We start from the raw sequence: 19,287 nt of genomic DNA, 5'->3' as shown, positions 1-19,287 counted from the left end.
GTCTCTGAGGATAGTACTGTTTAATATTAGGTGTCTATGAGGATAGTACTGTTTAATATCTAGCTATGTCTCTGAGGATAGTACTGTTTAATATCTATCTATGTCTCTGAGGATAGTACTGTTTAATATCTAGTTATGTCTCTGAGGATAGTACTGTTTAATATCTAGCTATGTCTCTGAGGATAGTACTGTTCAATATTAGGTGTCTATGAGGAAAGCTCTGTTTAATACGCCCGTTGTATTCGACACATGACAAACAACATTTTCCTTCATCTTCTATGGAATGGTGTTGTAGGAAAGAGATATGTTGCTGAGGTACAGACGGCAGGGCAGCATAGGGAGGAAGAAGGCCATCAGGCCGTGTAAACCGGTGGTAGAGACGTTCTTTGGTTACGATGAAGAGGCTTCTATAGACTCAGACGGTTCCTCCATCTCCTTCCACACAGACAGGACACCGTGCACACCAGACGATGACCTGGAGGAGGTAAGACATGGAGACGCACAGTTTTGCTTGTCGCGTTTAAAGGGGAGTCTGACAGAGAGAAAGAGTGTGATCAAGAGAGGAGGGAGAGAGGAAAGAGAGAACGATGAAGACAGAGAAAAAGAGAGGAGGGAGAGAGGAAAGAGAGAACGATGAAGACAGAGAAAAAGAGAGAGGGAGAGAGGAAAGAGAGAACGATGAAGACAGAGAAAAAGAGAGAGGGAGAGAGGAAAGAGAGAACGATGAAGACGGAGAAAAATAGAGAGGGAGAGAGGAAAGAGAGAACGATGAAGACAGAGAAAAAGAGAGAGGGAGAGAGGAAAGAGAGAACGATGAAGACAGAGAGAGGGAGAGAGGAAAGAGAGAACGATGAAGACAGAGAAAAAGAGAGAGGGAGAGAGGAAAGAGAGAACGATGAAGACAGAGAAAAAGAGAGAGGGTCGAGAGGAAAGAGAGAGCGATGAAGACAGAGAAAAAGAGAGAGGGAGAGAGGAAAGAGAGAGCGATGAAGACAGAGAAAAAGAGAGAGGGAGAGAGGAAAGAGAGAACGATGAAGACAGAGAAAAAGACAGAGGAGGGAGAGAGGAAAGAGAGAACGATGAAGACAGAGAAAAAGACAGAGGAGGGAGAGAGGAAAGAGAGAGCGATGAAGACAGAGGAGGGAGAGAGATATATGTATGTTTTGTCGTCTGATTGCTCCCTGATGACAGCTTGACGTTTCGACATTTGGTTTTGTATTAAACTATGAATGAATGTGGAAGTGTGTTTCCATTCTTGATATACAGCAGTCAATTACAGAAGTGTAAATATGCAACGCAACGTTTACCGAGAAGCAGACATATTGCCTGTTTCTATTGTCATATGTTGTTTCTGATATTGTGTTATAATGACCATGGGGAGGGACAGTGACCTCTGACTACCCTCACTGTTGTTTCTGATATTGTGTTATAATGTTATAATAACCATGGGGAGGGACAGCGACCTCTGACCTCCCTCACTGTTGTTTCTGATATTGTGTTATAATGACCATGGGGAGGGACAGCGACCTCTGACTACCCTCACTGTTGTTTCTGATATTGTGTTATAATGACCATGGGGAGGGACAGCGACCTCTGACTACCCTCACTGTTGTTTCTGTCTGTCTGTACATCTACCTGTCTGCCCGTCTCTCCGTCTGCCTGTCCGTCTGTCTGCCTGTCTGCCCGTCTGTCTACCTGTCTGTCTGTAATCTGCCTGTCTGTCTTTCTGCCTGTCTTCCCGTCTGTCTGCCTGTCTGTCTGCCCATCTGTCTGCCTGTCTGCCCATCTGTCTACCTGTCTGCCTGTCTACCTGTCTTTCTGTTTGCCTGCCTGTCTGTCTACCTGTCTTTCTGTTTGCCTGCCTGTCTGTCTACCTGTCTTTCTGTCTGCCTGTCTGCCTGTAGGGTATGATCAGGGAGGAGACAGAGATGAGGTTTCATCAGTTGACCATGGAGTACCAGGCTCTTCAGAGAGCCTATGCACTTCTACAGGAGCAGGTGGGGGGCACGTTTGATGCAGAGAAGGAAGTCAAGGTAAGAGGTGCTCTATCATGATGCCATTATCCAAACGTGTATTTCATTCACTGGGCAGTAATGTATTTCAGACCACAAGTCCACTGGAGGCATTGGGCTATAGTCGTATTCACCTGTCCTTCGTAAGTAGGACTCCTCCCAGGCCTGAATCAGCCCAGACATTCACATAAATCATGCATTGACGTCCGTGAGAGAAAATGTGAGTTAAGCACGCAAGTCTCAAACTAAAATGCTGCCCTACAGACTGAACCAGGTAGAGACTGACCAGAGCCAGAATGCTGCCATAGAGACTGAACCAGGTAGAGACTGAATGCTGCCATAGAGACTGAACCAGGTAGAGACTGAACCAGGTAGAGACTGAACCAGGTAGAGACTGAACCAGGTAGAGACTGACCAGGTAGAGCCAGAATGCTGCCATAGAGACTGAACCAGGTAGAGACTGAATGCTGCCATAGAGACTGAACCAGGTAGAGACTGAATTGTATTTTTTTATTTTTTTATTTCACCTTTATTTAACCAGGTAGGCTAGTTGAGAACACCTTTATTTAACCAGGTAGGCTAGTTGAGAACACCTTTATTTAACCAGGTAGGCTAGTTGAGAACACCTTTATTTAACCAGGTAGGCTAGTTGAGAACACCTTTATTGAACCAGGTAGGCTAGTTGAGAACACCTTTATTTAACCAGGTAGGCTAGTTGAGAACACCTTTATTTAACCAGGTAGGGTAGTTGAGAACACCTTTATTTAACCAGGTAGGCTAGTTGAGAACACCTGTATTTAACCAGGTAGGCTAGTTGAGAACACCTTTATTTAACCAGGTAGGGTAGTTGAGAACACCTTTATTTAACCAGGTAGGCTAGTTGAGAACACCTTTATTTAACCAGGTAGGCTAGTTGAGAACACCTTTATTTAACCAGGTAGGCTAGTTGAGAACACCTTTATTTAACCAGGTAGGCTAGTTGAGAACACCTTTATTTAACCAGGTAGGCTAGTTGAGAACACCTGTATTTAACCAGGTAGGCTAGTTGAGAACACCTGTATTTAACCAGGTAGGCTAGTTGAGAACACCTTTATTTAACCAGGTAGGCCAGTTGAGAACACCTGTATTTAACCAGGTAGGCTAGTTGAGAACACCTTTATTTAACCAGCTAGGCTAGTTGAGAACACCTTTATTTAACCAGGTAGGCTAGTTGAGAACACCTTTATTTAACCAGGTAGGCTAGTTGAGAACACCTTTATTTAACCAGGTAGGCTAGTTGAGAACACCTTTATTTAACCAGGTAGGCTAGTTGAGAACACCTTTATTTAACCAGGTAGGCTAGTTGAGAACACCTTTATTGAACCAGGTAGGCTAGTTGAGAACACCTTTATTTAACCAGGTAGGCTAGTTGAGAACACCTTTATTTAACCAGGTAGGGTAGTTGAGAACACCTTTATTTAACCAGGTAGGCTAGTTGAGAACACCTGTATTTAACCAGGTAGGCTAGTTGAGAACACCTTTATTTAACCAGGTAGGGTAGTTGAGAACACCTTTATTTAACCAGGTAGGCTAGTTGAGAACACCTTTATTTAACCAGGTAGGCTAGTTGAGAACACCTTTATTTAACCAGGTAGGCTAGTTGAGAACACCTTTATTTAACCAGGTAGGCTAGTTGAGAACACCTTTATTTAACCAGGTAGGCTAGTTGAGAACACCTGTATTTAACCAGGTAGGCTAATTGAGAACACCTGTATTTAACCAGGTAGGCTAGTTGAGAACACCTTTATTTAACCAGGTAGGCCAGTTGAGAACACCTGTATTTAACCAGGTAGGCTAGTTGAGAACACCTTTATTTAACCAGCTAGGCTAGTTGAGAACACCTTTATTTAACCAGGTAGGCTAGTTGAGAACACCTTTATTTAACCAGGTAGGCTAGTTGAGAACACCTTTATTTAACCAGGTAGGCTAGTTGAGAACACCTTTATTTAACCAGGTAGGCTAGTTGAGAACACCTTTATTTAACCAGGTAGGCTAGTTGAGAACACCTTTATTTAACCAGGTAGGCTAGTTGAGAACACCTTTATTTAACCAGGTAGGCTAGTTGAGAACACCTTTATTTAACCAGGTAGGCTAGTTGAGAACACCTTTATTTAACCAGGTAGGCTAGTTGAGAACACCTTTATTTAACCAGGTAGGCTAGTTGAGAACACCTTTATTTAACCAGGTAGGCTAGTTGAGAACACCTTTATTTAACCAGGTAGGCTAGTTGAGAACACCTTTATTTAACCAGGTAGGCCAGTTGAGAACACCTTTATTTAACCAGGTAGGCTAGTTGAGAACACCTTTATTTAACCAGGTAGGCTAGTTGAGAACACCTTTATTTAACCAGGTAGGCTAGTTGAGAACACCTTTATTTAACCAGGTAGGCTAGTTGAGAACACCTTTATTTAACCAGGTAGGCTAGTTGAGAACACCTTTATTTAACCAGGTAGGCCAGTTGAGAACACCTTTATTTAACCAGGTAGGCTAGTTGAGAACACCTTTATTTAACCAGGTAGGCCAGTTGAGAACACCTTTATTTAACCAGGTAGGCTAGTTGAGAACACCTTTATTTAACCAGGTAGGCCAGTTGAGAACACCTTTATTTAACCAGGTAGACTAGTTGAGAACACCTTTATTTAACCAGGTAGGCTAGTTGAGAACACCTTTATTTAACCAGGTAGGCTAGTTGAGAACACCTGTATTTAACCAGGTAGGCTAGTTGAGAACACCTTTTTTTAACCAGGTAGGCTAGTTGAGAACACCTTTATTTAACCAGGTAGGCTAGTTGAGAACACCTTTATTTAACCAGGTAGGCTAGTTGAGAACACCTTTATTTAACCAAGTAGGCTAGTTGAGAACACCTTTATTTAACCAGGTAGGCTAGTTGAGAACACCTTTATTTAACCAGGTAGGGTAGTTGAGAACACCTTTATTTAACCAGGTAGGCTAGTTGAGAACACCTTTATTTAACCAGGTAGGCTAGTTGAGAACACCTTTATTTAAGCAGGTAGGCTAGTTGAGAACACCTTTATTTAACCAGGTATGCAAGTTGAGAACACGTTCTCATTTACAATTGCGACCTGGCCAAGATAAAGCAAAGCAGTTCGACACATACAACAACACAGAGTTACACATGGAGTAAAACGAACATACAGTCAATAATACAGTATAAACAAGTCTATATACGATGTGAGCAAATAAGGTGAGATAAGGGAGGTAAAGGCAAAAAAGGCCATGGTGGCAAAGTAAATACAATATAGCAAGTAAAACACTGGAATGGTTTTTTTTGCAATGGGAGAATGTGCAAAGTAGAAATAAAAATAATGGGGTGCAAAAGAGCAAAATCAATAAATTAATTAAATACAGTAGGGAAAGAGGTAGTTGTTTGGGCTAAATTATATGTGGGCTATGTACAGGTGCAGTAATCTGTGAGCTGCTCTGACAGTTGGTGCTTAAAGCTAGTGAGGGAGATAAGTGTTTCAGAAATGTTTGTAGTTCGTTCCAGTCATTGGCAGCAGAGAACTGGAAAGAGAGGCGGCCAAAGAAAGAATTGGTTTTGGGGGTGACTAGAGAGATATATATACCTGCTGGAGCGTGTGCTACAGGTGGGAGATGCTATGGTGACCAGCGAGCTGAGATAAGGGGGGACTTTACCTAGCAGGGTCTTGTAGATGACATGGAGCCAGAATGCTGTCATAGAGACAGAACCAGGTAGAGACATAATGCTGACATAGAGACTGAACCAGGTAGAGACATAATGCTGACATAGAGACTGAACCAGGTAAACACTGGACCATGTAGAGACTGAACCAGGTAGAGACTGAACCAGGTAGAGACTGAACCAGGTAGAGACTGAACCAGGTAGAGGCTGAACCAGGTAGATCCAGAATGCTGCCATAGAGACTGAACCAGGTAGAGACTGAACCAGGTAGAGACAGAATGCTGCCATAGAGACTGAACCAGGTAGAGAAACATATTCTACTAGCATTTTTTATCATTGTATATAACCAGTGAATGTTTTTCTCTTCACTCCACAGACAAGAGAACAGTTGCAAGCAGAGCTTATTCTCTACCAAACCAGAATACAGGACCTGGAGTGTGTTCTGTCCCAGCAAGGACAGGTGACTGGATTACATACACACACACTCACACACACACTCACACACACACTCACACTCACACTCACACTCACACTCACTCACACACACACACACAGTTCTTTGCCACTGATTTCCTGTGTGTTTGTAGGATATGAAGTGGATCGAGGAGAAACAAGCCCTGTATCAAAGAAATCAAGAACTTATAGAGAAGGTATAAAACTATTATCCGTGATATTTACCTGAAGTGATATGTCACATGTAATCCAGGTGTGATTGGGAACATGTGATTACATTTCCCCGGTGTATTTCTGTCTCTTAACAGATCAAGCACATGGAAACAGAGGAGTCACGTTTAAAAAACGAATTTCAGGACGCCAGAGACCAAAATGAACTCCTGGAGTTCCGGATCCTTGAACTTGAAGTAAGAGCACGGCCATTTGACCCCTCACAACAACTGCTTTCTCTGGCGCCGCCCCCTAGCTCCATCCTCTTTCTCGGGCGCCGCCCCCTAGCCCCATCCTCTTTCTCGGGCGCCGCCCCCTAGCCCCATCCTCTTTCTCGGGCGCCGCCCCCAAGCTTCATCCTCTCCATTCTCTATCAGGTTTCACTGGACCTTGTAAACGATTGGACAGAAACATGTTTAATCTTAATGATATTCACGTTTTTGGAAATGTATTGTCAGTTTTAGCTGTACTCGTACATACTTCAGCTAATGAAAGAGTTGCAGGCTAGTTTTACAGGCCCCTGGTCTCCAAGATGGGCCATCTAGTAATAATGTCATATATTACCATCCAGGAGAGGGAGAGGAGATCTCCAGGAATCAACTTCCACGACATCCACTTCTGTGAAGGCATCAGTCCACTGCAGGTGTACTGTGAGGCCGAGGGAGTCACAGTGAGTCTATAATAATAATATCATATATACACTGCTCAAAAAAATAAAGGGAACACTAAAATAACATCCTAGATCCGAATGAATGAAATATTCTTATTAAATACTTTTTTCTTTACATAGTTTAATGTGCTGACAACAAAATCACACAAGAATTATCAATGGAAATCAAATTTATCAACCCATGGAGGTCTGGATTTGGAGTCACACTCAAAATTAAAGTGGAAAACCACACTACAGGCTGATCCAACTTTGATGTCATGTCCTTAAAAACAAGTCAAAATGAGGCTCAGTAGTGTGTGTGGCCTCCATGTGCCTGTATGACCTCCCTACAACGCCTGGGCATGCTCCTGATGAGGTGGTGGATGGTCTCCTGAGGGATCTCCTCCCAGACCTGGACTAAAGCATCCGCCAACTCTTGGACAGTCTGTGGTGCAACGTGGCGTTGGTGGATGGAGCGAGACATGATGTCCCAGATGTGCTCAATTGGATTCAGGTCTGGGGAACGGGCGGGCCAGTCCATAGCATCAATGCCTTCCTCTTGCAGGAACTGCTGACACACTCCAGCCACATGAGGTCTAGCATTGTCTTGCGTTAGGAGGAACCCAGGGCCAACTGCACCAGCATATGGTCTCACAAGGGGTCTGAGGATCTCATCTCGGTACCTAATGGCAGTCAGGCTACCTCTGGTGAGCACATGGCCCCCCAAAGAAATGCCACCCCACACCATGACTGACCCACTGGCAAACCGGTCATGCTGGAGGATGTTGCAGGCAGCAGAACGTTCTCCACGGCGTCTCCAGGCTGTCACGTCTGTCACATGTGCTCAGTGTGAACCTGCTTTCATCTGTGAAGAGCACAGGGTGTCAGTGGCGAATTTGCCAATCTTGGTGTTCTCTGGCAAATGCCAAACGTCCTGCACGGTGTTGGGCTGTAAGCACAACCCCCACCTGTGGACGTCAGGCCCTCATACCACCCTCATGGAGACTGTTTCTGACCGTTTGAGCAGACAGATGCACATTTGTGGCCTGCTGGAGGTCATTTTGCAGGGCTCTGGCAGTGCTCCTCCTGCTCCTCCTTGCACAAAGGCGGAGGTAGCAGTCCTGCTGCTGGGTTGTTGCCCTCCTACGGCCTCCTCCACGTCTCCTGATGTACTGACCTGTCTCCTGGTAGCGCCTCCATGCTCTGGACACTACGCTGACAGACACAGCAAACCTTCTTGCCACAGCTCGCATTGATGTTCCATCCTGGATGAGCTGCACTACCTGAGCCACTTGTGTGGGTTGTAGACTCCGTCTCATGCTACCACTAGAGTGAAAGCACCGCCAGCATTCAAAAGTGACCAAAACATCAGCCAGGAAGCATAGTAACTGAGAAGTGGTCTGAGGTTATCACCTGCAGAACCACTCCTTTATTGGGGGTGTCTTGCTAATTGCCTATAATTTCCACCTGTTGTCTATTCCATTTGCACAACAGCATGTGAAATTTATTGTCAATCAGTGTTGCTTCCTAAGTGGCCAGTTTGATTTCAAAGAAGTGTGATTGACTTGGAGTTACATTGTGTTGTTTGTGTTCCCTTTATACTCAGAGGGAGTCACATTGAGTCTATATCTATAATAATAATATCATATAAAAGGTGCTAGGGGGTAGAGGCTAGGAGCTAGGAGCTAGGGGCTAGGAGAGTGTCTAGGGGCCTCAAATTCAAATCTTGACCTCAAAGCCAGTTCCACTGCATTTCTTCATTGTTTCCTTCTAATCAGGGCCTGATTTAGACCTGGGACACCAGATGGGTGATATTAATGATCAGGGCCTGATTTAGACCTGGGCCACCAGGTGGGGTGATATTAATGATCAGGGACTGATTTAGACCTGGGACACCAGGTGGGGTGATATTAATGATCAGGGACTGATTTAGACCTGGGACACCAGGTGGGGTGATATTAATGATCAGGGACTGATTTAGACCTGGGACACCAGGTGGGGTGATATTTATGATCAGGGCCTGATTTAGACCTGGGACACCAGGTGGGGTGATATTAATGACCAGAGCCTGATTTAGACCTGGGACACCAGGTGGGTGATATTAATGATCAGGGCCTGATTTAGACCTGAGACACCAGGTGGGGTGATATTAATGATCAGGGCCTGATTTAGACCTGGGACACCAGGTGGGGTGATATTAATGATCGGGTACTGATTTAGACCTGGGACATCAGGTGGGTGATATTAATGATCAGGTTGACCAGACAACCAGTAGTTGTCCTCGTAGGGTCAGAGTTGAATACCCTTGGTCTAGGGGGAGTGTTAAGGAGTTGATTTGAAGTTTAACCTGATGTTCTTGTCTCTTCTCCCTGGCAGGACATCATCATTACAGAGCTAATGAAAAAGCTAGATATACTGGGGGATAATGCCGTAAGTGTATGTTCATTTCCTATCTACATGTATGTTCATGTATGTCTGCCTGCAGTAGGATCCGCTCCAACCTCACTGGACTCATTGCTCTGTCTATCTGTCTCCTCTGTGTTGATGGATCTGCTCTCTGCTTGATACTGAGTGTCTCAGTGTTGATGGATCTGCTGTCTGCTTGATGCTGAGTGTCTCAGTGTTGATGGATCTGCTGTCTGCTTGATACTGAGTGTCTCAGTGTTGATGGATCTGATGTCTGCTTGATACTGAGTGTCTCAGTGTTGATGGATCTGCTGTCTGCTTGATACTGAGTGTCTCAGTGTTGATGGATCTGCTGTCTGCTTGATGCTGAGTGTCTCAGTGTTGATGGATCTGCTGTCTGCTTGATACTGAGTGTCTCAGTGTTGATGGATCTGCTGTCTGCTTGATACTGAGTGTCTCAGTGTTGATGGATCTGCTGTCTGCTTGATGCTGAGTGTCTCAGTGTTGATGGATCTGCTGTCTGCTTGATACTGAGTGTCTCAGTGTTGATGGATCTGCTGTCTGCTTGATACTGAGTGTCTCAGTGTTGATGGATCTGATGTCTGCTTGATACTGAGTGTCTCAGTATTGATGGATCTGCTGTCTGCTTGATACTGAGTGTCTCAGTGTTGATGGATCTGATGTCTGCTTGATACTGAGTGTCTCAGTGTTGATGGATCTGATGTCTGCTTGATACTGAGTGTCTCAGTGTTGATGGATCTGATGTCTGCTTGATGCTGAGTGTCTCAGTGTTGATGGATATGATGTCTGCTTGATGTTGACTGTTGATGGATCTGCTGTCTGCTTGATACTGAGTGTCTCAGTGTTGATGGATCTGATGTCTGCTTGATACTGAGTGTCTCAGTGTTGATGGATCTGCTGTCTGCTTGATACTGAGTGTCTCAGTGTTGATGGATCTGATGTCTGCTTGATACTGAGTGTCTCAGTGTTGATGGATCTGATGTCTGCTTGATACTGAGTGTCTCAGTGTTGATGGATCTGATGTCTGCTTGATGCTGAGTGTTGATGGATCTGATGTCTGCTTGATACTGAGTGTCTGAGTGTTGATGGATCTGCTGTCTGCTTGATACTGAGTGTCTCAGTGTTGATGGATCTGATGTCTGCTTGATACTGAGTGTCTCAGTGTTGATGGATCTGATGTCTGCTTGATACTGAGTGTCTCAGTGTTGATGGATCTGATGTCTGCTTGATGCTGAGTGTTGATGGATCTGATGTCTGCTTGATACTGAGTGTCTGAGTGTTGATGGATCTGCTGTCTGCTTGATACTGAGTGTCTCAGTGTTGATGGATCTGATGTCTGCTTGATGCTGAGTGTTGATGGATCTGCTGTCTGCTTGATACTGAGTGTCTCAGTGTTGATGGATCTGATGTCTGCTTGATGCTGATTGTTGATGGATCTGCTGTCTGCTTGATACTGAGTGTCTCAGTGTTGATGGATCTGATGTCTGCTTGATGCTGATTGTTGATGGATCTGCTGTCTGCTTGATACTGAGTGTCTGAGTGTTGTGTTCTCCTTATGTGCCATGTACCACCCAGAACCTATCCAACGAGGAGCAGGTGGTGGCCATTCACGCCAGGACCGTCTTAACGCTAGCAGAGAGGGTAGTTATATTCTCAACAACTTACATTTCAAAAGGCTGTTTTAAAATCTTTGTTTGTTTGAATGCCAGCCTTGTCTTTGAATCCCCGTCGTACAGTAGGCTTTGCATCATTGAGTTAATGAGATAAAATAATGTTTTTATTCCCAGCTGAATATCCCAGTTTATTATCTTCTCCTTTCAGTGGCTTGAGAATATAGAGGTCACCAAAACAGCTTTAGCACAGAAAAGGATGGACATTGAAAGTGAGAAGGTAAATGGCTGATCTATATTTTATTTTTTAACCCTTCTCATTTAGCATGTTGCTCAAGTTGTTTAATATGTTGCTGATGCGGAAGAACGTGTTATATGCTTAAAAGTGCATTGGCAACTGGCAATATATTGTAGCCCGACCTACAGTATTTAACAGACATCTTATATGAATGAATGAATTAACAAATGAATGAATGAAGGAAATAATGAATTATCAAATGAATAAATGAATTTTAAAAAAAATATGAATTAAAGAAATTAATGAATGAATGAATAAACAAACAAACAAATGAATGAATAAATAAATGAATTAATGAATGAATTAACAAACAAACAAACGAATGAATGAATGAATGAATTAATGAATGATTTTGTATGAATCTTCAGTTGGAGTTGGCTGGGATGATCAGGTTGTTGTGTTGTGTGTTATTTGCAGCATGTGTTCAGTAAACAGAAAGGCTATCTGGATGAGGAGTTGGACTACAGGAAACAGTCCATGGCTCAGGCTCACAAGGTGAGACATTTCAAATGGACCCAAATGTTCCAGGGAAAAAAACTTGCCTTTGTAAAACTAACAATCGCGCTCTGGATAAGAACATCCGTGCTTCTACACCTGCATTGCTTCCTGTTTGGGGGGTTTTAGGCTGGGTTCCTGTACAGCACTTTGTGACATCAGCTGATGTAAGAAGGGCTTTATAAATACATTTGATTGATATCTGCTAAATGACTAAAGTGAAAATATACAATGAGTGCACAAAACATTAAGAACACCTTCCTAATATTGAGTTGCATCCCCCTTTTTGTCCTCATGACAGACTCGGTTCATCGGGGCAAGGTGTCAGAAGCCTTCCCCAGGGATGCTGGCCCAATGCTTCCCATAGTTGGCTAGTTGGCTAGATGTCCTTTGGGTCGGTGGACCATTCTTGATACACATGAAAAACCCAGCAGCATTGTAGTTCTTGACTCAAATCGGTGCGCCTGGCACCTACTACCATACCCCGTTCAAAGGCACTTAAATCTCTTGTCTCCTCAACAGGTTAAATCAATTGAGACATGGATTGTGTATGGCACACATACATAATCCATGTCTCAATTGTCTCAAGGCTTAAATCCTTGTTTAACCCGTCTCCTCCCCTTCATCTACACTGATTGAAGTGGATTTAACAAGTGACATCAATAAGGGATCATAGGTTTCACCTGGATTCACCTGGTCAGTCTGTGTCATGGAAAGAGCAGGTGTTCTTAATGTTTTATATACTCAGTGTATAAGTTTTTATGGAAAACATTGAGCCAGTGGATCACATTGTCCACCCACTGACTAGCTGCAGCTCTGCCCTCTTGTGGTCGTTAGGTGTAACACCAATGACCTTGCCACTCTCCTTCTTTCTCTCCCTCCCTCCCTCCCTCCCTCCCTCCCTCCCTCCCTCCCTCCCTCCCTCCCTCCCTCCCTCCCTCCCTCCCTCCCTCCCTCCAGAGGATCTTGGAGCTAGAGGCAATGCTGTTTGATACCCTGCAACAGGATGCGGGGGCCAAGATGTCAGAGATGCTGTCGGACGACGAGAGGGAGACACTGCGTCGGGCGGTGGAGCAGTGGAAGAGAGGGGTCATGATGGAGCTCAGAGAGAGGGACTCACAGATCCTCAGGGAGAGAATGGACATGCTACAGCACTCACAGCAGGTGAGAGGATGGAGCTGGGAGAGGATGGAGCTGGTACTGGTAGATGATGGAGCTGGTACTGGTAGAGGATGGAGCTGGATGAGGATGGAGCTGGTAGAGGATGGAGCTGGTAGAGGATGGAGCTGGTAGAGGATGGAGCTGGTAGAGGACGAAGCAGGTAGAGAATGGAGCTGGTAGAGGATGGAGCTGGTACTGGTAGAGGATGGAGCTCGTAGAGAATGGAGCTGGTACTGGTAGAGGATGGAGCTGGTAGAGGATGGAGCTGGTACTGATAGAGGATGGAGCTGGTACTGATAGAGGATGGAGCTGGTAGAGGATGGAGCTGGTAGAGGATGGAGCTGGTAGAGGATGGAGCTGGTAGAGGATGGAGCTGGTAGAGGATGGAGCTGGTAGAGAATGGAGCTGGTACTGGTAGAGGCTGGAGCTGGTAGAGGCTGGAGCTGGTAGAGGATGGAGATGGTAGAGAATGGAGCTGGTAGAGGATCGAGCTGGTAGAGGACGAAGCAGGTAGAGAATGGAGTTGGTAGAGGATGGAGCTGGTACTGGTAGAGGATGGAGCTCGTAGAGAATGGAGCTGGTACTGGTAGAGGATGGAGCTGGTACTGGTAGAGGATGGAGCTGGTAGAGGATGGAGCTGGTAGAGGATGGAGCTGGTAGAGGATGGAGCTGGTAGAGGACGAAGCAGGTAGAGAATGGAGCTGGTAGAGGATGGAGCTCGTAGAGAATGGAGCTGGTACTGGTAGATGATGGAGCTGGTAGAGGATGGAGCTGGTAGAGGATGGAGCTGGTAAAGAATGGAGCTGGTAGAGGATGGAGCTGGTACTGATAGAGGATGGAGCTGATAGCGGATGGAGCTGGTAGAGGATGGAGCTGGTACTGGTAGAGGATGGAGCTGGTAGAGGATGGAGCTGGTACTGATAGAGGATGGAGCTAGTAGAGAATGGAGCTGGTAGAGGATGGAGCTGGTGCTGGTAGAGGATGGAGCTGGAGCTGGTAGAGGATGGAGCTGGTAGAGGATGGAGCTGGTAGAGGATGGAGCTGGTAAAGAATGGAGCTGGTAGAGGATGGAGCTGGTAGAGGATGGAGCTGGTAGAGGATGGAGCTGGTACTGATAGAGGATGGTACTGGTACTGATAGAGGATGGTACTGGTAGAGGATGGTACTGGTACTGATAGAGGATGGTACTGGTAGAGGATGGAGCTGGTAGAGGATGGAGCTGGTACAGATAGAGGATGGTACTGGTAGAGGATGGAGCTGGAGCTGGAAGAGGATGGAGCTGGAAGAGGATGGAGCTGGTAGAGGATGGAGCTGGTAGAGGATGGAGCTGGTACAGATAGAGGATGGTACTGGTAGAGGATGGAGCTGGAGCTGGAAGAGGATGGAGCTGGAAGAGGATGGAGCTGGTAGAGGATGGAGCTGGTACTGATAGGGGATGGTACTGGTAGAGGATGGAGCTGGTAGAGGATGGAGCTGGTAGAGGATGGAGCTGGTAGAGGATGGAGCTGGTACTGATAGAGGATGGTACTGGTAGAGGATGGAGCTGGTAGAGAATGGAGCTGGTACTGATAGAGGATGAAGCTGGTAGAGGATGGAGCTGGTACAACACACAGCACGTGAGAGAAGAGACAGCTATCACTGAGTCTATTTAATACCAGTCAGAACAGGGACAATATTGTTATTGTGCCTATCTGCAGTATAACACCTACCTGTCTAAAGGAGGTGAGAGAAAGGACCATTACTCGTGGGTCTTATTCCCCAGGAGATTCTCCTTCCTCAGCTACCCTACAGTCCATTCCCCAGGGAGATTCTCCTTCCTCAGCTACCCTACAGTCCATTCCCCAGGAGATTCTCCTTCCTCAGCTACCCTACAGTCCATTCCCCAGGGAGATTCTCCTTCCTCAGCTACCCTACAGTCCATTCCCCAGGGAGATTCTCCTTCCTCAGCTACCCTACAGTCCATTCCCCAGGGAGATTCTCCTTCCTCAGCTACCCTACAGTCCATTCCCCAGGGAGATTCTCCTTCCTCAGCTACCCTACAGTCCATTCCCCAGGGAGATTCTCCTTCCTCAGCTACCCTAAAGAACATTCCCCAGGGAGATTCTCCTTCCTCAGCTACCCTACAGTCCATTCCACAGGGAGATTCTTCTTCCTCAGCTACCCTACAGAACATTCCCCAGGGAGATTCTTCTTCCTCAGCTACCCTACAGAACATTCCCCAGGGAGATTCTTCTTCCTCAGCTACCCTACAGTCCATTCCCCAGGGAGATTCTTCTTCCTCAGCTACCCTACAGTCCATTCCCCAGGGAGATTCTTCTTCCTCAGCTACCCTACAGAACATTCCCCAGGGAGATTCTCCTTCCTCAGCTACCCTACAGAACATTCCACAGGGAGATTCTTCTTCCTCAGCTACCCTACAGAACATTCCCCAGGGAGATTCTCCTTCCTCAGCTACCCTACAGAACATTCCCCAGGGAGATTCTCCTTCCTCAGCTACCCTACAGAACATTCCCCAGGGAGATTCTCCTTCCTCAGCTACCCTACAGTCCATTCCACAGGGAGATTCTCCTTCCTCAGCTACCCTACAGTACATACCCCAGGGAGATTCTCCTTCCTCAGCTACCCTACAGTACATACCCCAGGGAGATTCTTCTTCCTCAGCTACCCTACAGCACATTCCCCAGGGAGATTCTTCTTCCTCAGCTACCCTACAGTCCATCCCCCAGGGAGATTCTCCTTCCTCAGCTACCCTACAGTCCATTCCCCAGGGAGATTTTCCTTCCTCAGCTACCCTACAGTCCATTCCCCAGGGAGATTCTCCTTCCTCAGCTACCCTACAGTCCATCCCCCAGGGAGATTCTCCTTCCTCAACTACCCTACTGTCCATTCCCCAGGGAGATTCTCCTTCCTCAGCTACCCTACAGTCCATTCCCCAGGGAGATTCTCCTTCCTCAGCTACCCTACAGAACATTCCCCAGGGAGATTCTTCTTCCTCAGCTACCCTACAGAACATTCCCCAGGGAGATTCTTCTTCCTCAGCTACCCTACAGTCCATTCCCCAGGGAGATTCTCCTTCCTCAGCTACCCTACAGTCCATACCCCAGGGATATTCTCCTTCCTCAGCTACCCTACAGAACATTCCCCAGGGAGATTCTCCTTCCTCAGCTACCCTACAGCACATTCCCCAGGGAGATTCTCCTTCCTCAGCTACCCTACAGAACATTCCCCAGGGAGATTCTCCTTCCTCAGCTACCCTACAGTCCATTCCCCAGGGAGATTCTCCTTCCTCAGCTACCCTACAGTCCATTCCCCAGGGAGATTCTTCTTCCTCAGCTACCCTACAGTCCATACCCCAGGGAGATTCTCCTTCCTCAGCTACCCTACAGAACATTCCCCGCTGAGATTCTCCTTCCTCAGCTACCCTACAGTCCATCCCCCAGGGAGATTCTCCTTCCTCAACTACCCTACAGTCCATCCCCCAGGGAGATTCTCCTTCCTCAACTACCCTACAGTCCATCCCCCAGGGAGATTCTCCTTCCTCAACTACCCTACAGTCCATTCCCCAGGGAGATTCTCCTTCCTCAGCTACCCTACAGTCCATCCCCCAGGGAGATTCTCCTTCCTCAGCTACCATACAGTCCATACCCTAGGGAGATTCTCCTTCCTCAGCTACCCTACAGTCCATTCCCCAGGGAGATTCTCCTTCCTCAGCTACCCTACAGTCCATTCCCCAGGCAGATTCTCCTTCCTCGGCTACAGTATAGCAATGTTAAACATTTCTCTGATCTGATTTGACTTGTTCTCCACCTTATTGTTCCTCCTGTTTTTCATGTCCAGAGAATCAAAGAGCTGGAGGAATGGATAGCAGCTCAGAAAAGACAGATAAAGGAACTAGAAGAAAAGGTACATCCGGGTCAAATGGTCCCTTTTGAAGCCAGCGACACTGTGTTGTATCGTTCAAATTTATTTAGATGGAATCTGACTTGGAGTTTAAATGCTACAAATTGCAGTTTTTTTTCCTCTGTCTGGCAAAAAAAAATGACTACTTTCTCTCCATTCTCTTCTTTTCAATTCGTTCAGTTTTTATTTTTATTTTTGTTTTTTTCTTTAGCCTTCATTCTTTGGTCATAGTTCTCCAGGGAAGCCAGAGCAAGTATGTATTTTACAAAAAAAAAACACATCTAAATGTCTGTTTTATTTCGCTATTCTAATAATAAATTAGGCTATATACTGTGCATGATATCATATTTTCCTTTCAGTTCACAGGTTTCCAGATTGTCTTGTACATTGTGTTCAAGAGGACAGGATTTGGAATCCAAGATGGCTCCCAGTGTCCTGAAAGTCTTTTCGGAGACTTCTTCACACGAGAAACAAGTCAACTATGCTGCAACACTGACTTTAGATAGAATTCTATCACCATGTTTTTTTTTTCGTTTTTTTTTAAAGGACAAAAAAAACGTTTTTTTTTATTTTTTACTTCAGTAACCTTTTTAAACCTGACTGCTGTCCCTCGTTAGTGATGATGATGATGATGACGTCTCGATGGAACACCCTATGGAAGAGTTCCTCTCTATGGATGAAGACTTCAGTGGAATTGAAGAACTCTTAATAAAGGGGAGTGTTTTGTGTCTTCTTTTCCCTGCTGAGCAGGTGGTGCTCTGGTCGCTTCCCTTTGGAAGCATGAAGAAGAAGAAGAAGAAGAGTTTGATTGATTGATTGAAAAACGAACTGTAGTGAAGTCAGGCGGTACTCCTGCTCGGGGCTTGAACCTGGATCTTTTCTGTTCAACCCAACACTTTAGCCAAGAGATCCAAAACCTCTTGACGAGGTCACTAGGTGTTGGGTTATGTTAAACGACGGTGAACTGAGACATTTTTACCTCAGCTCTTAACATTCACACACACTCCACTGAAGCTGGGCATTTCCTAAAATGGACACCATACCACTGTTTACACTATCTGACCACGCTGTTATTACACTCACAGGGAGCTAGTCACAGAAAGAGAGCCCATCCCCGAACTTTAAAATGGTGAAAGCCTTCAGCGATGCTGCCCATACTTAAAACTGGCTTTGTGGCCAGTGTGCCCTCTATCTATCTCTATGGCCTCAGCCCTTCCCCTGTCTAGTCCAGACATGCTGTGGGACTCATTAACTCCTCAGAATCTCAGTGTTTGAAATGAAACCAGAAGCCAAACTGTTGGTATTATTAGACATCATGTATTTTTGAATGTATGAAAAAAGGCAAAGATTTTAAAATACATTTCTCAAAAGAGGAATAAATAAAATGCTAATTTAGATATAATTTTTTTGTTGATGAAGAATGAAGGACCTTTCAATGATTTTAGAATTTTTCATTTGATCAGATTTATGTAAATCTGATCTTCCCCCTTGGTGCTTGGGAGAGAGTGGGTTTGTTTCAGATGGGGATCTTGGTTAGTTCTGTTATGTCCTGATGGAGAGGGTGGGTTAGTTCTGTTATGTCCTGATGCAGAGGGTGGGTTAGTTCTGTTATGTCCTGATGGAGAGGGTAGGTTAGTTCTGTTATGTCCTGATGGAGAGGGTGTGTTTGTTTCAGATGGGGATCTTGGTTAGTTCTGTTATGTCCTGATGGAGAGGGTGGGTTAGTTCTGTTATGTCCTGATGGAGAGGGTGTGTTTGTTTCAGATGGGGATCTTGGTTAGTTCTGTTATGTCCTGATGGAGAGGGTGGGTTAGTTCTGTTATGTCCTGATGGAGAGGGTGGGTTAGTTCTGTTATGTCCTGATGCAGAGGGTGGGTTAGTTCTGTTATGTCCTGATGGAGAGGGTGGGTTAGTTCTGTTATGTCCTGATGGAGAAGGTGTATTTGTTTTAGATACGGGACCTTGGTTAGTTATGTTATGTCCTGATGGAGAGGGTGTGTTTGTTTTAGATAGGGGACCTTGGTTAGTTCTGTTATGTCCTGATGGAGAGGGTGTGTTTGTTTTAGATAGGGGACCTTGGTTAGTTCTGTTATGTCCTGATGGAGAGGGTGTGTTTGTTTTAGATAGGGGACCTTGGTTAGTTCTGTTCTGTCCTGATGGAGAAGGTGTGTTTGTTTTAGATACGGGACCTTGGTTAGTTCTGTTATGTCCTGATGGAGAGGGTGTGTTTGTTTTAGATAGGGGGCCTTGGTTAGTTCTGTTATGTCCTGATGGAGAGGGTGGGTTAGTTCTGTTATGTCCTGATGGAGAGGGTGTGTTTGTTTTAGATAGGGGACCTTGGTTAGTTCTGTTATGTCCTGATGGAGAAG

At 45.5% G+C, this 19,287-nt stretch overlaps 1 protein-coding gene across 11 annotated transcripts in view; it reads left to right on the top strand.

Annotated features, from left to right (window-relative positions):
* LOC110515988 (janus kinase and microtubule-interacting protein 3) overlaps window positions 1-18,318 on the top strand; it is a 107,067-nt gene extending 88,749 nt beyond the window's left edge. For 3 of the 11 annotated variants that reach the window (XM_090217762.1, XM_090217769.1, XM_090217767.1), the window contains 14 exons: window positions 296-484; window positions 1,905-2,033; window positions 6,092-6,175; window positions 6,303-6,365; window positions 6,477-6,575; window positions 6,950-7,048; window positions 9,404-9,457; window positions 11,030-11,095; window positions 11,276-11,344; window positions 11,780-11,857; window positions 12,818-13,021; window positions 16,856-16,921; window positions 17,099-17,171; window positions 17,278-18,318. In XM_090217762.1, coding sequence (XP_090073888.1) covers window positions 296-484; window positions 1,905-2,033; window positions 6,092-6,175; window positions 6,303-6,365; window positions 6,477-6,575; window positions 6,950-7,048; window positions 9,404-9,457; window positions 11,030-11,095; window positions 11,276-11,344; window positions 11,780-11,857; window positions 12,818-13,021; window positions 16,856-16,921; window positions 17,099-17,149 — 1,251 coding nt within the window. In that variant the 3' untranslated portion in view covers window positions 17,150-17,171; window positions 17,278-18,318. Of the gene's footprint in view, window positions 1-295; window positions 485-1,904; window positions 2,034-6,091; window positions 6,176-6,302; window positions 6,366-6,476; window positions 6,576-6,949; window positions 7,049-9,403; window positions 9,464-11,029; window positions 11,096-11,275; window positions 11,345-11,779; window positions 11,858-12,817; window positions 13,022-16,855; window positions 16,922-17,098; window positions 17,172-17,277 lie in introns of all 11 variants that reach the window. The other 8 variants (XM_090217768.1, XM_090217766.1, XM_090217761.1 and 5 more) reach the window with 4 other exon arrangements.
* The last annotated feature ends 969 nt before the right edge of the window (window positions 18,319-19,287 follow it).

The sequence above is a fragment of the Oncorhynchus mykiss genome, chromosome 23, assembly GCF_057628025.1.
Source record: "Oncorhynchus mykiss isolate SJ-2025 chromosome 23, ASM5762802v1, whole genome shotgun sequence".
Lineage (NCBI taxonomy): Eukaryota > Metazoa > Chordata > Actinopteri > Salmoniformes > Salmonidae > Oncorhynchus > Oncorhynchus mykiss.
This window is presented reverse-complemented; position numbering and strand designations above follow the sequence as displayed.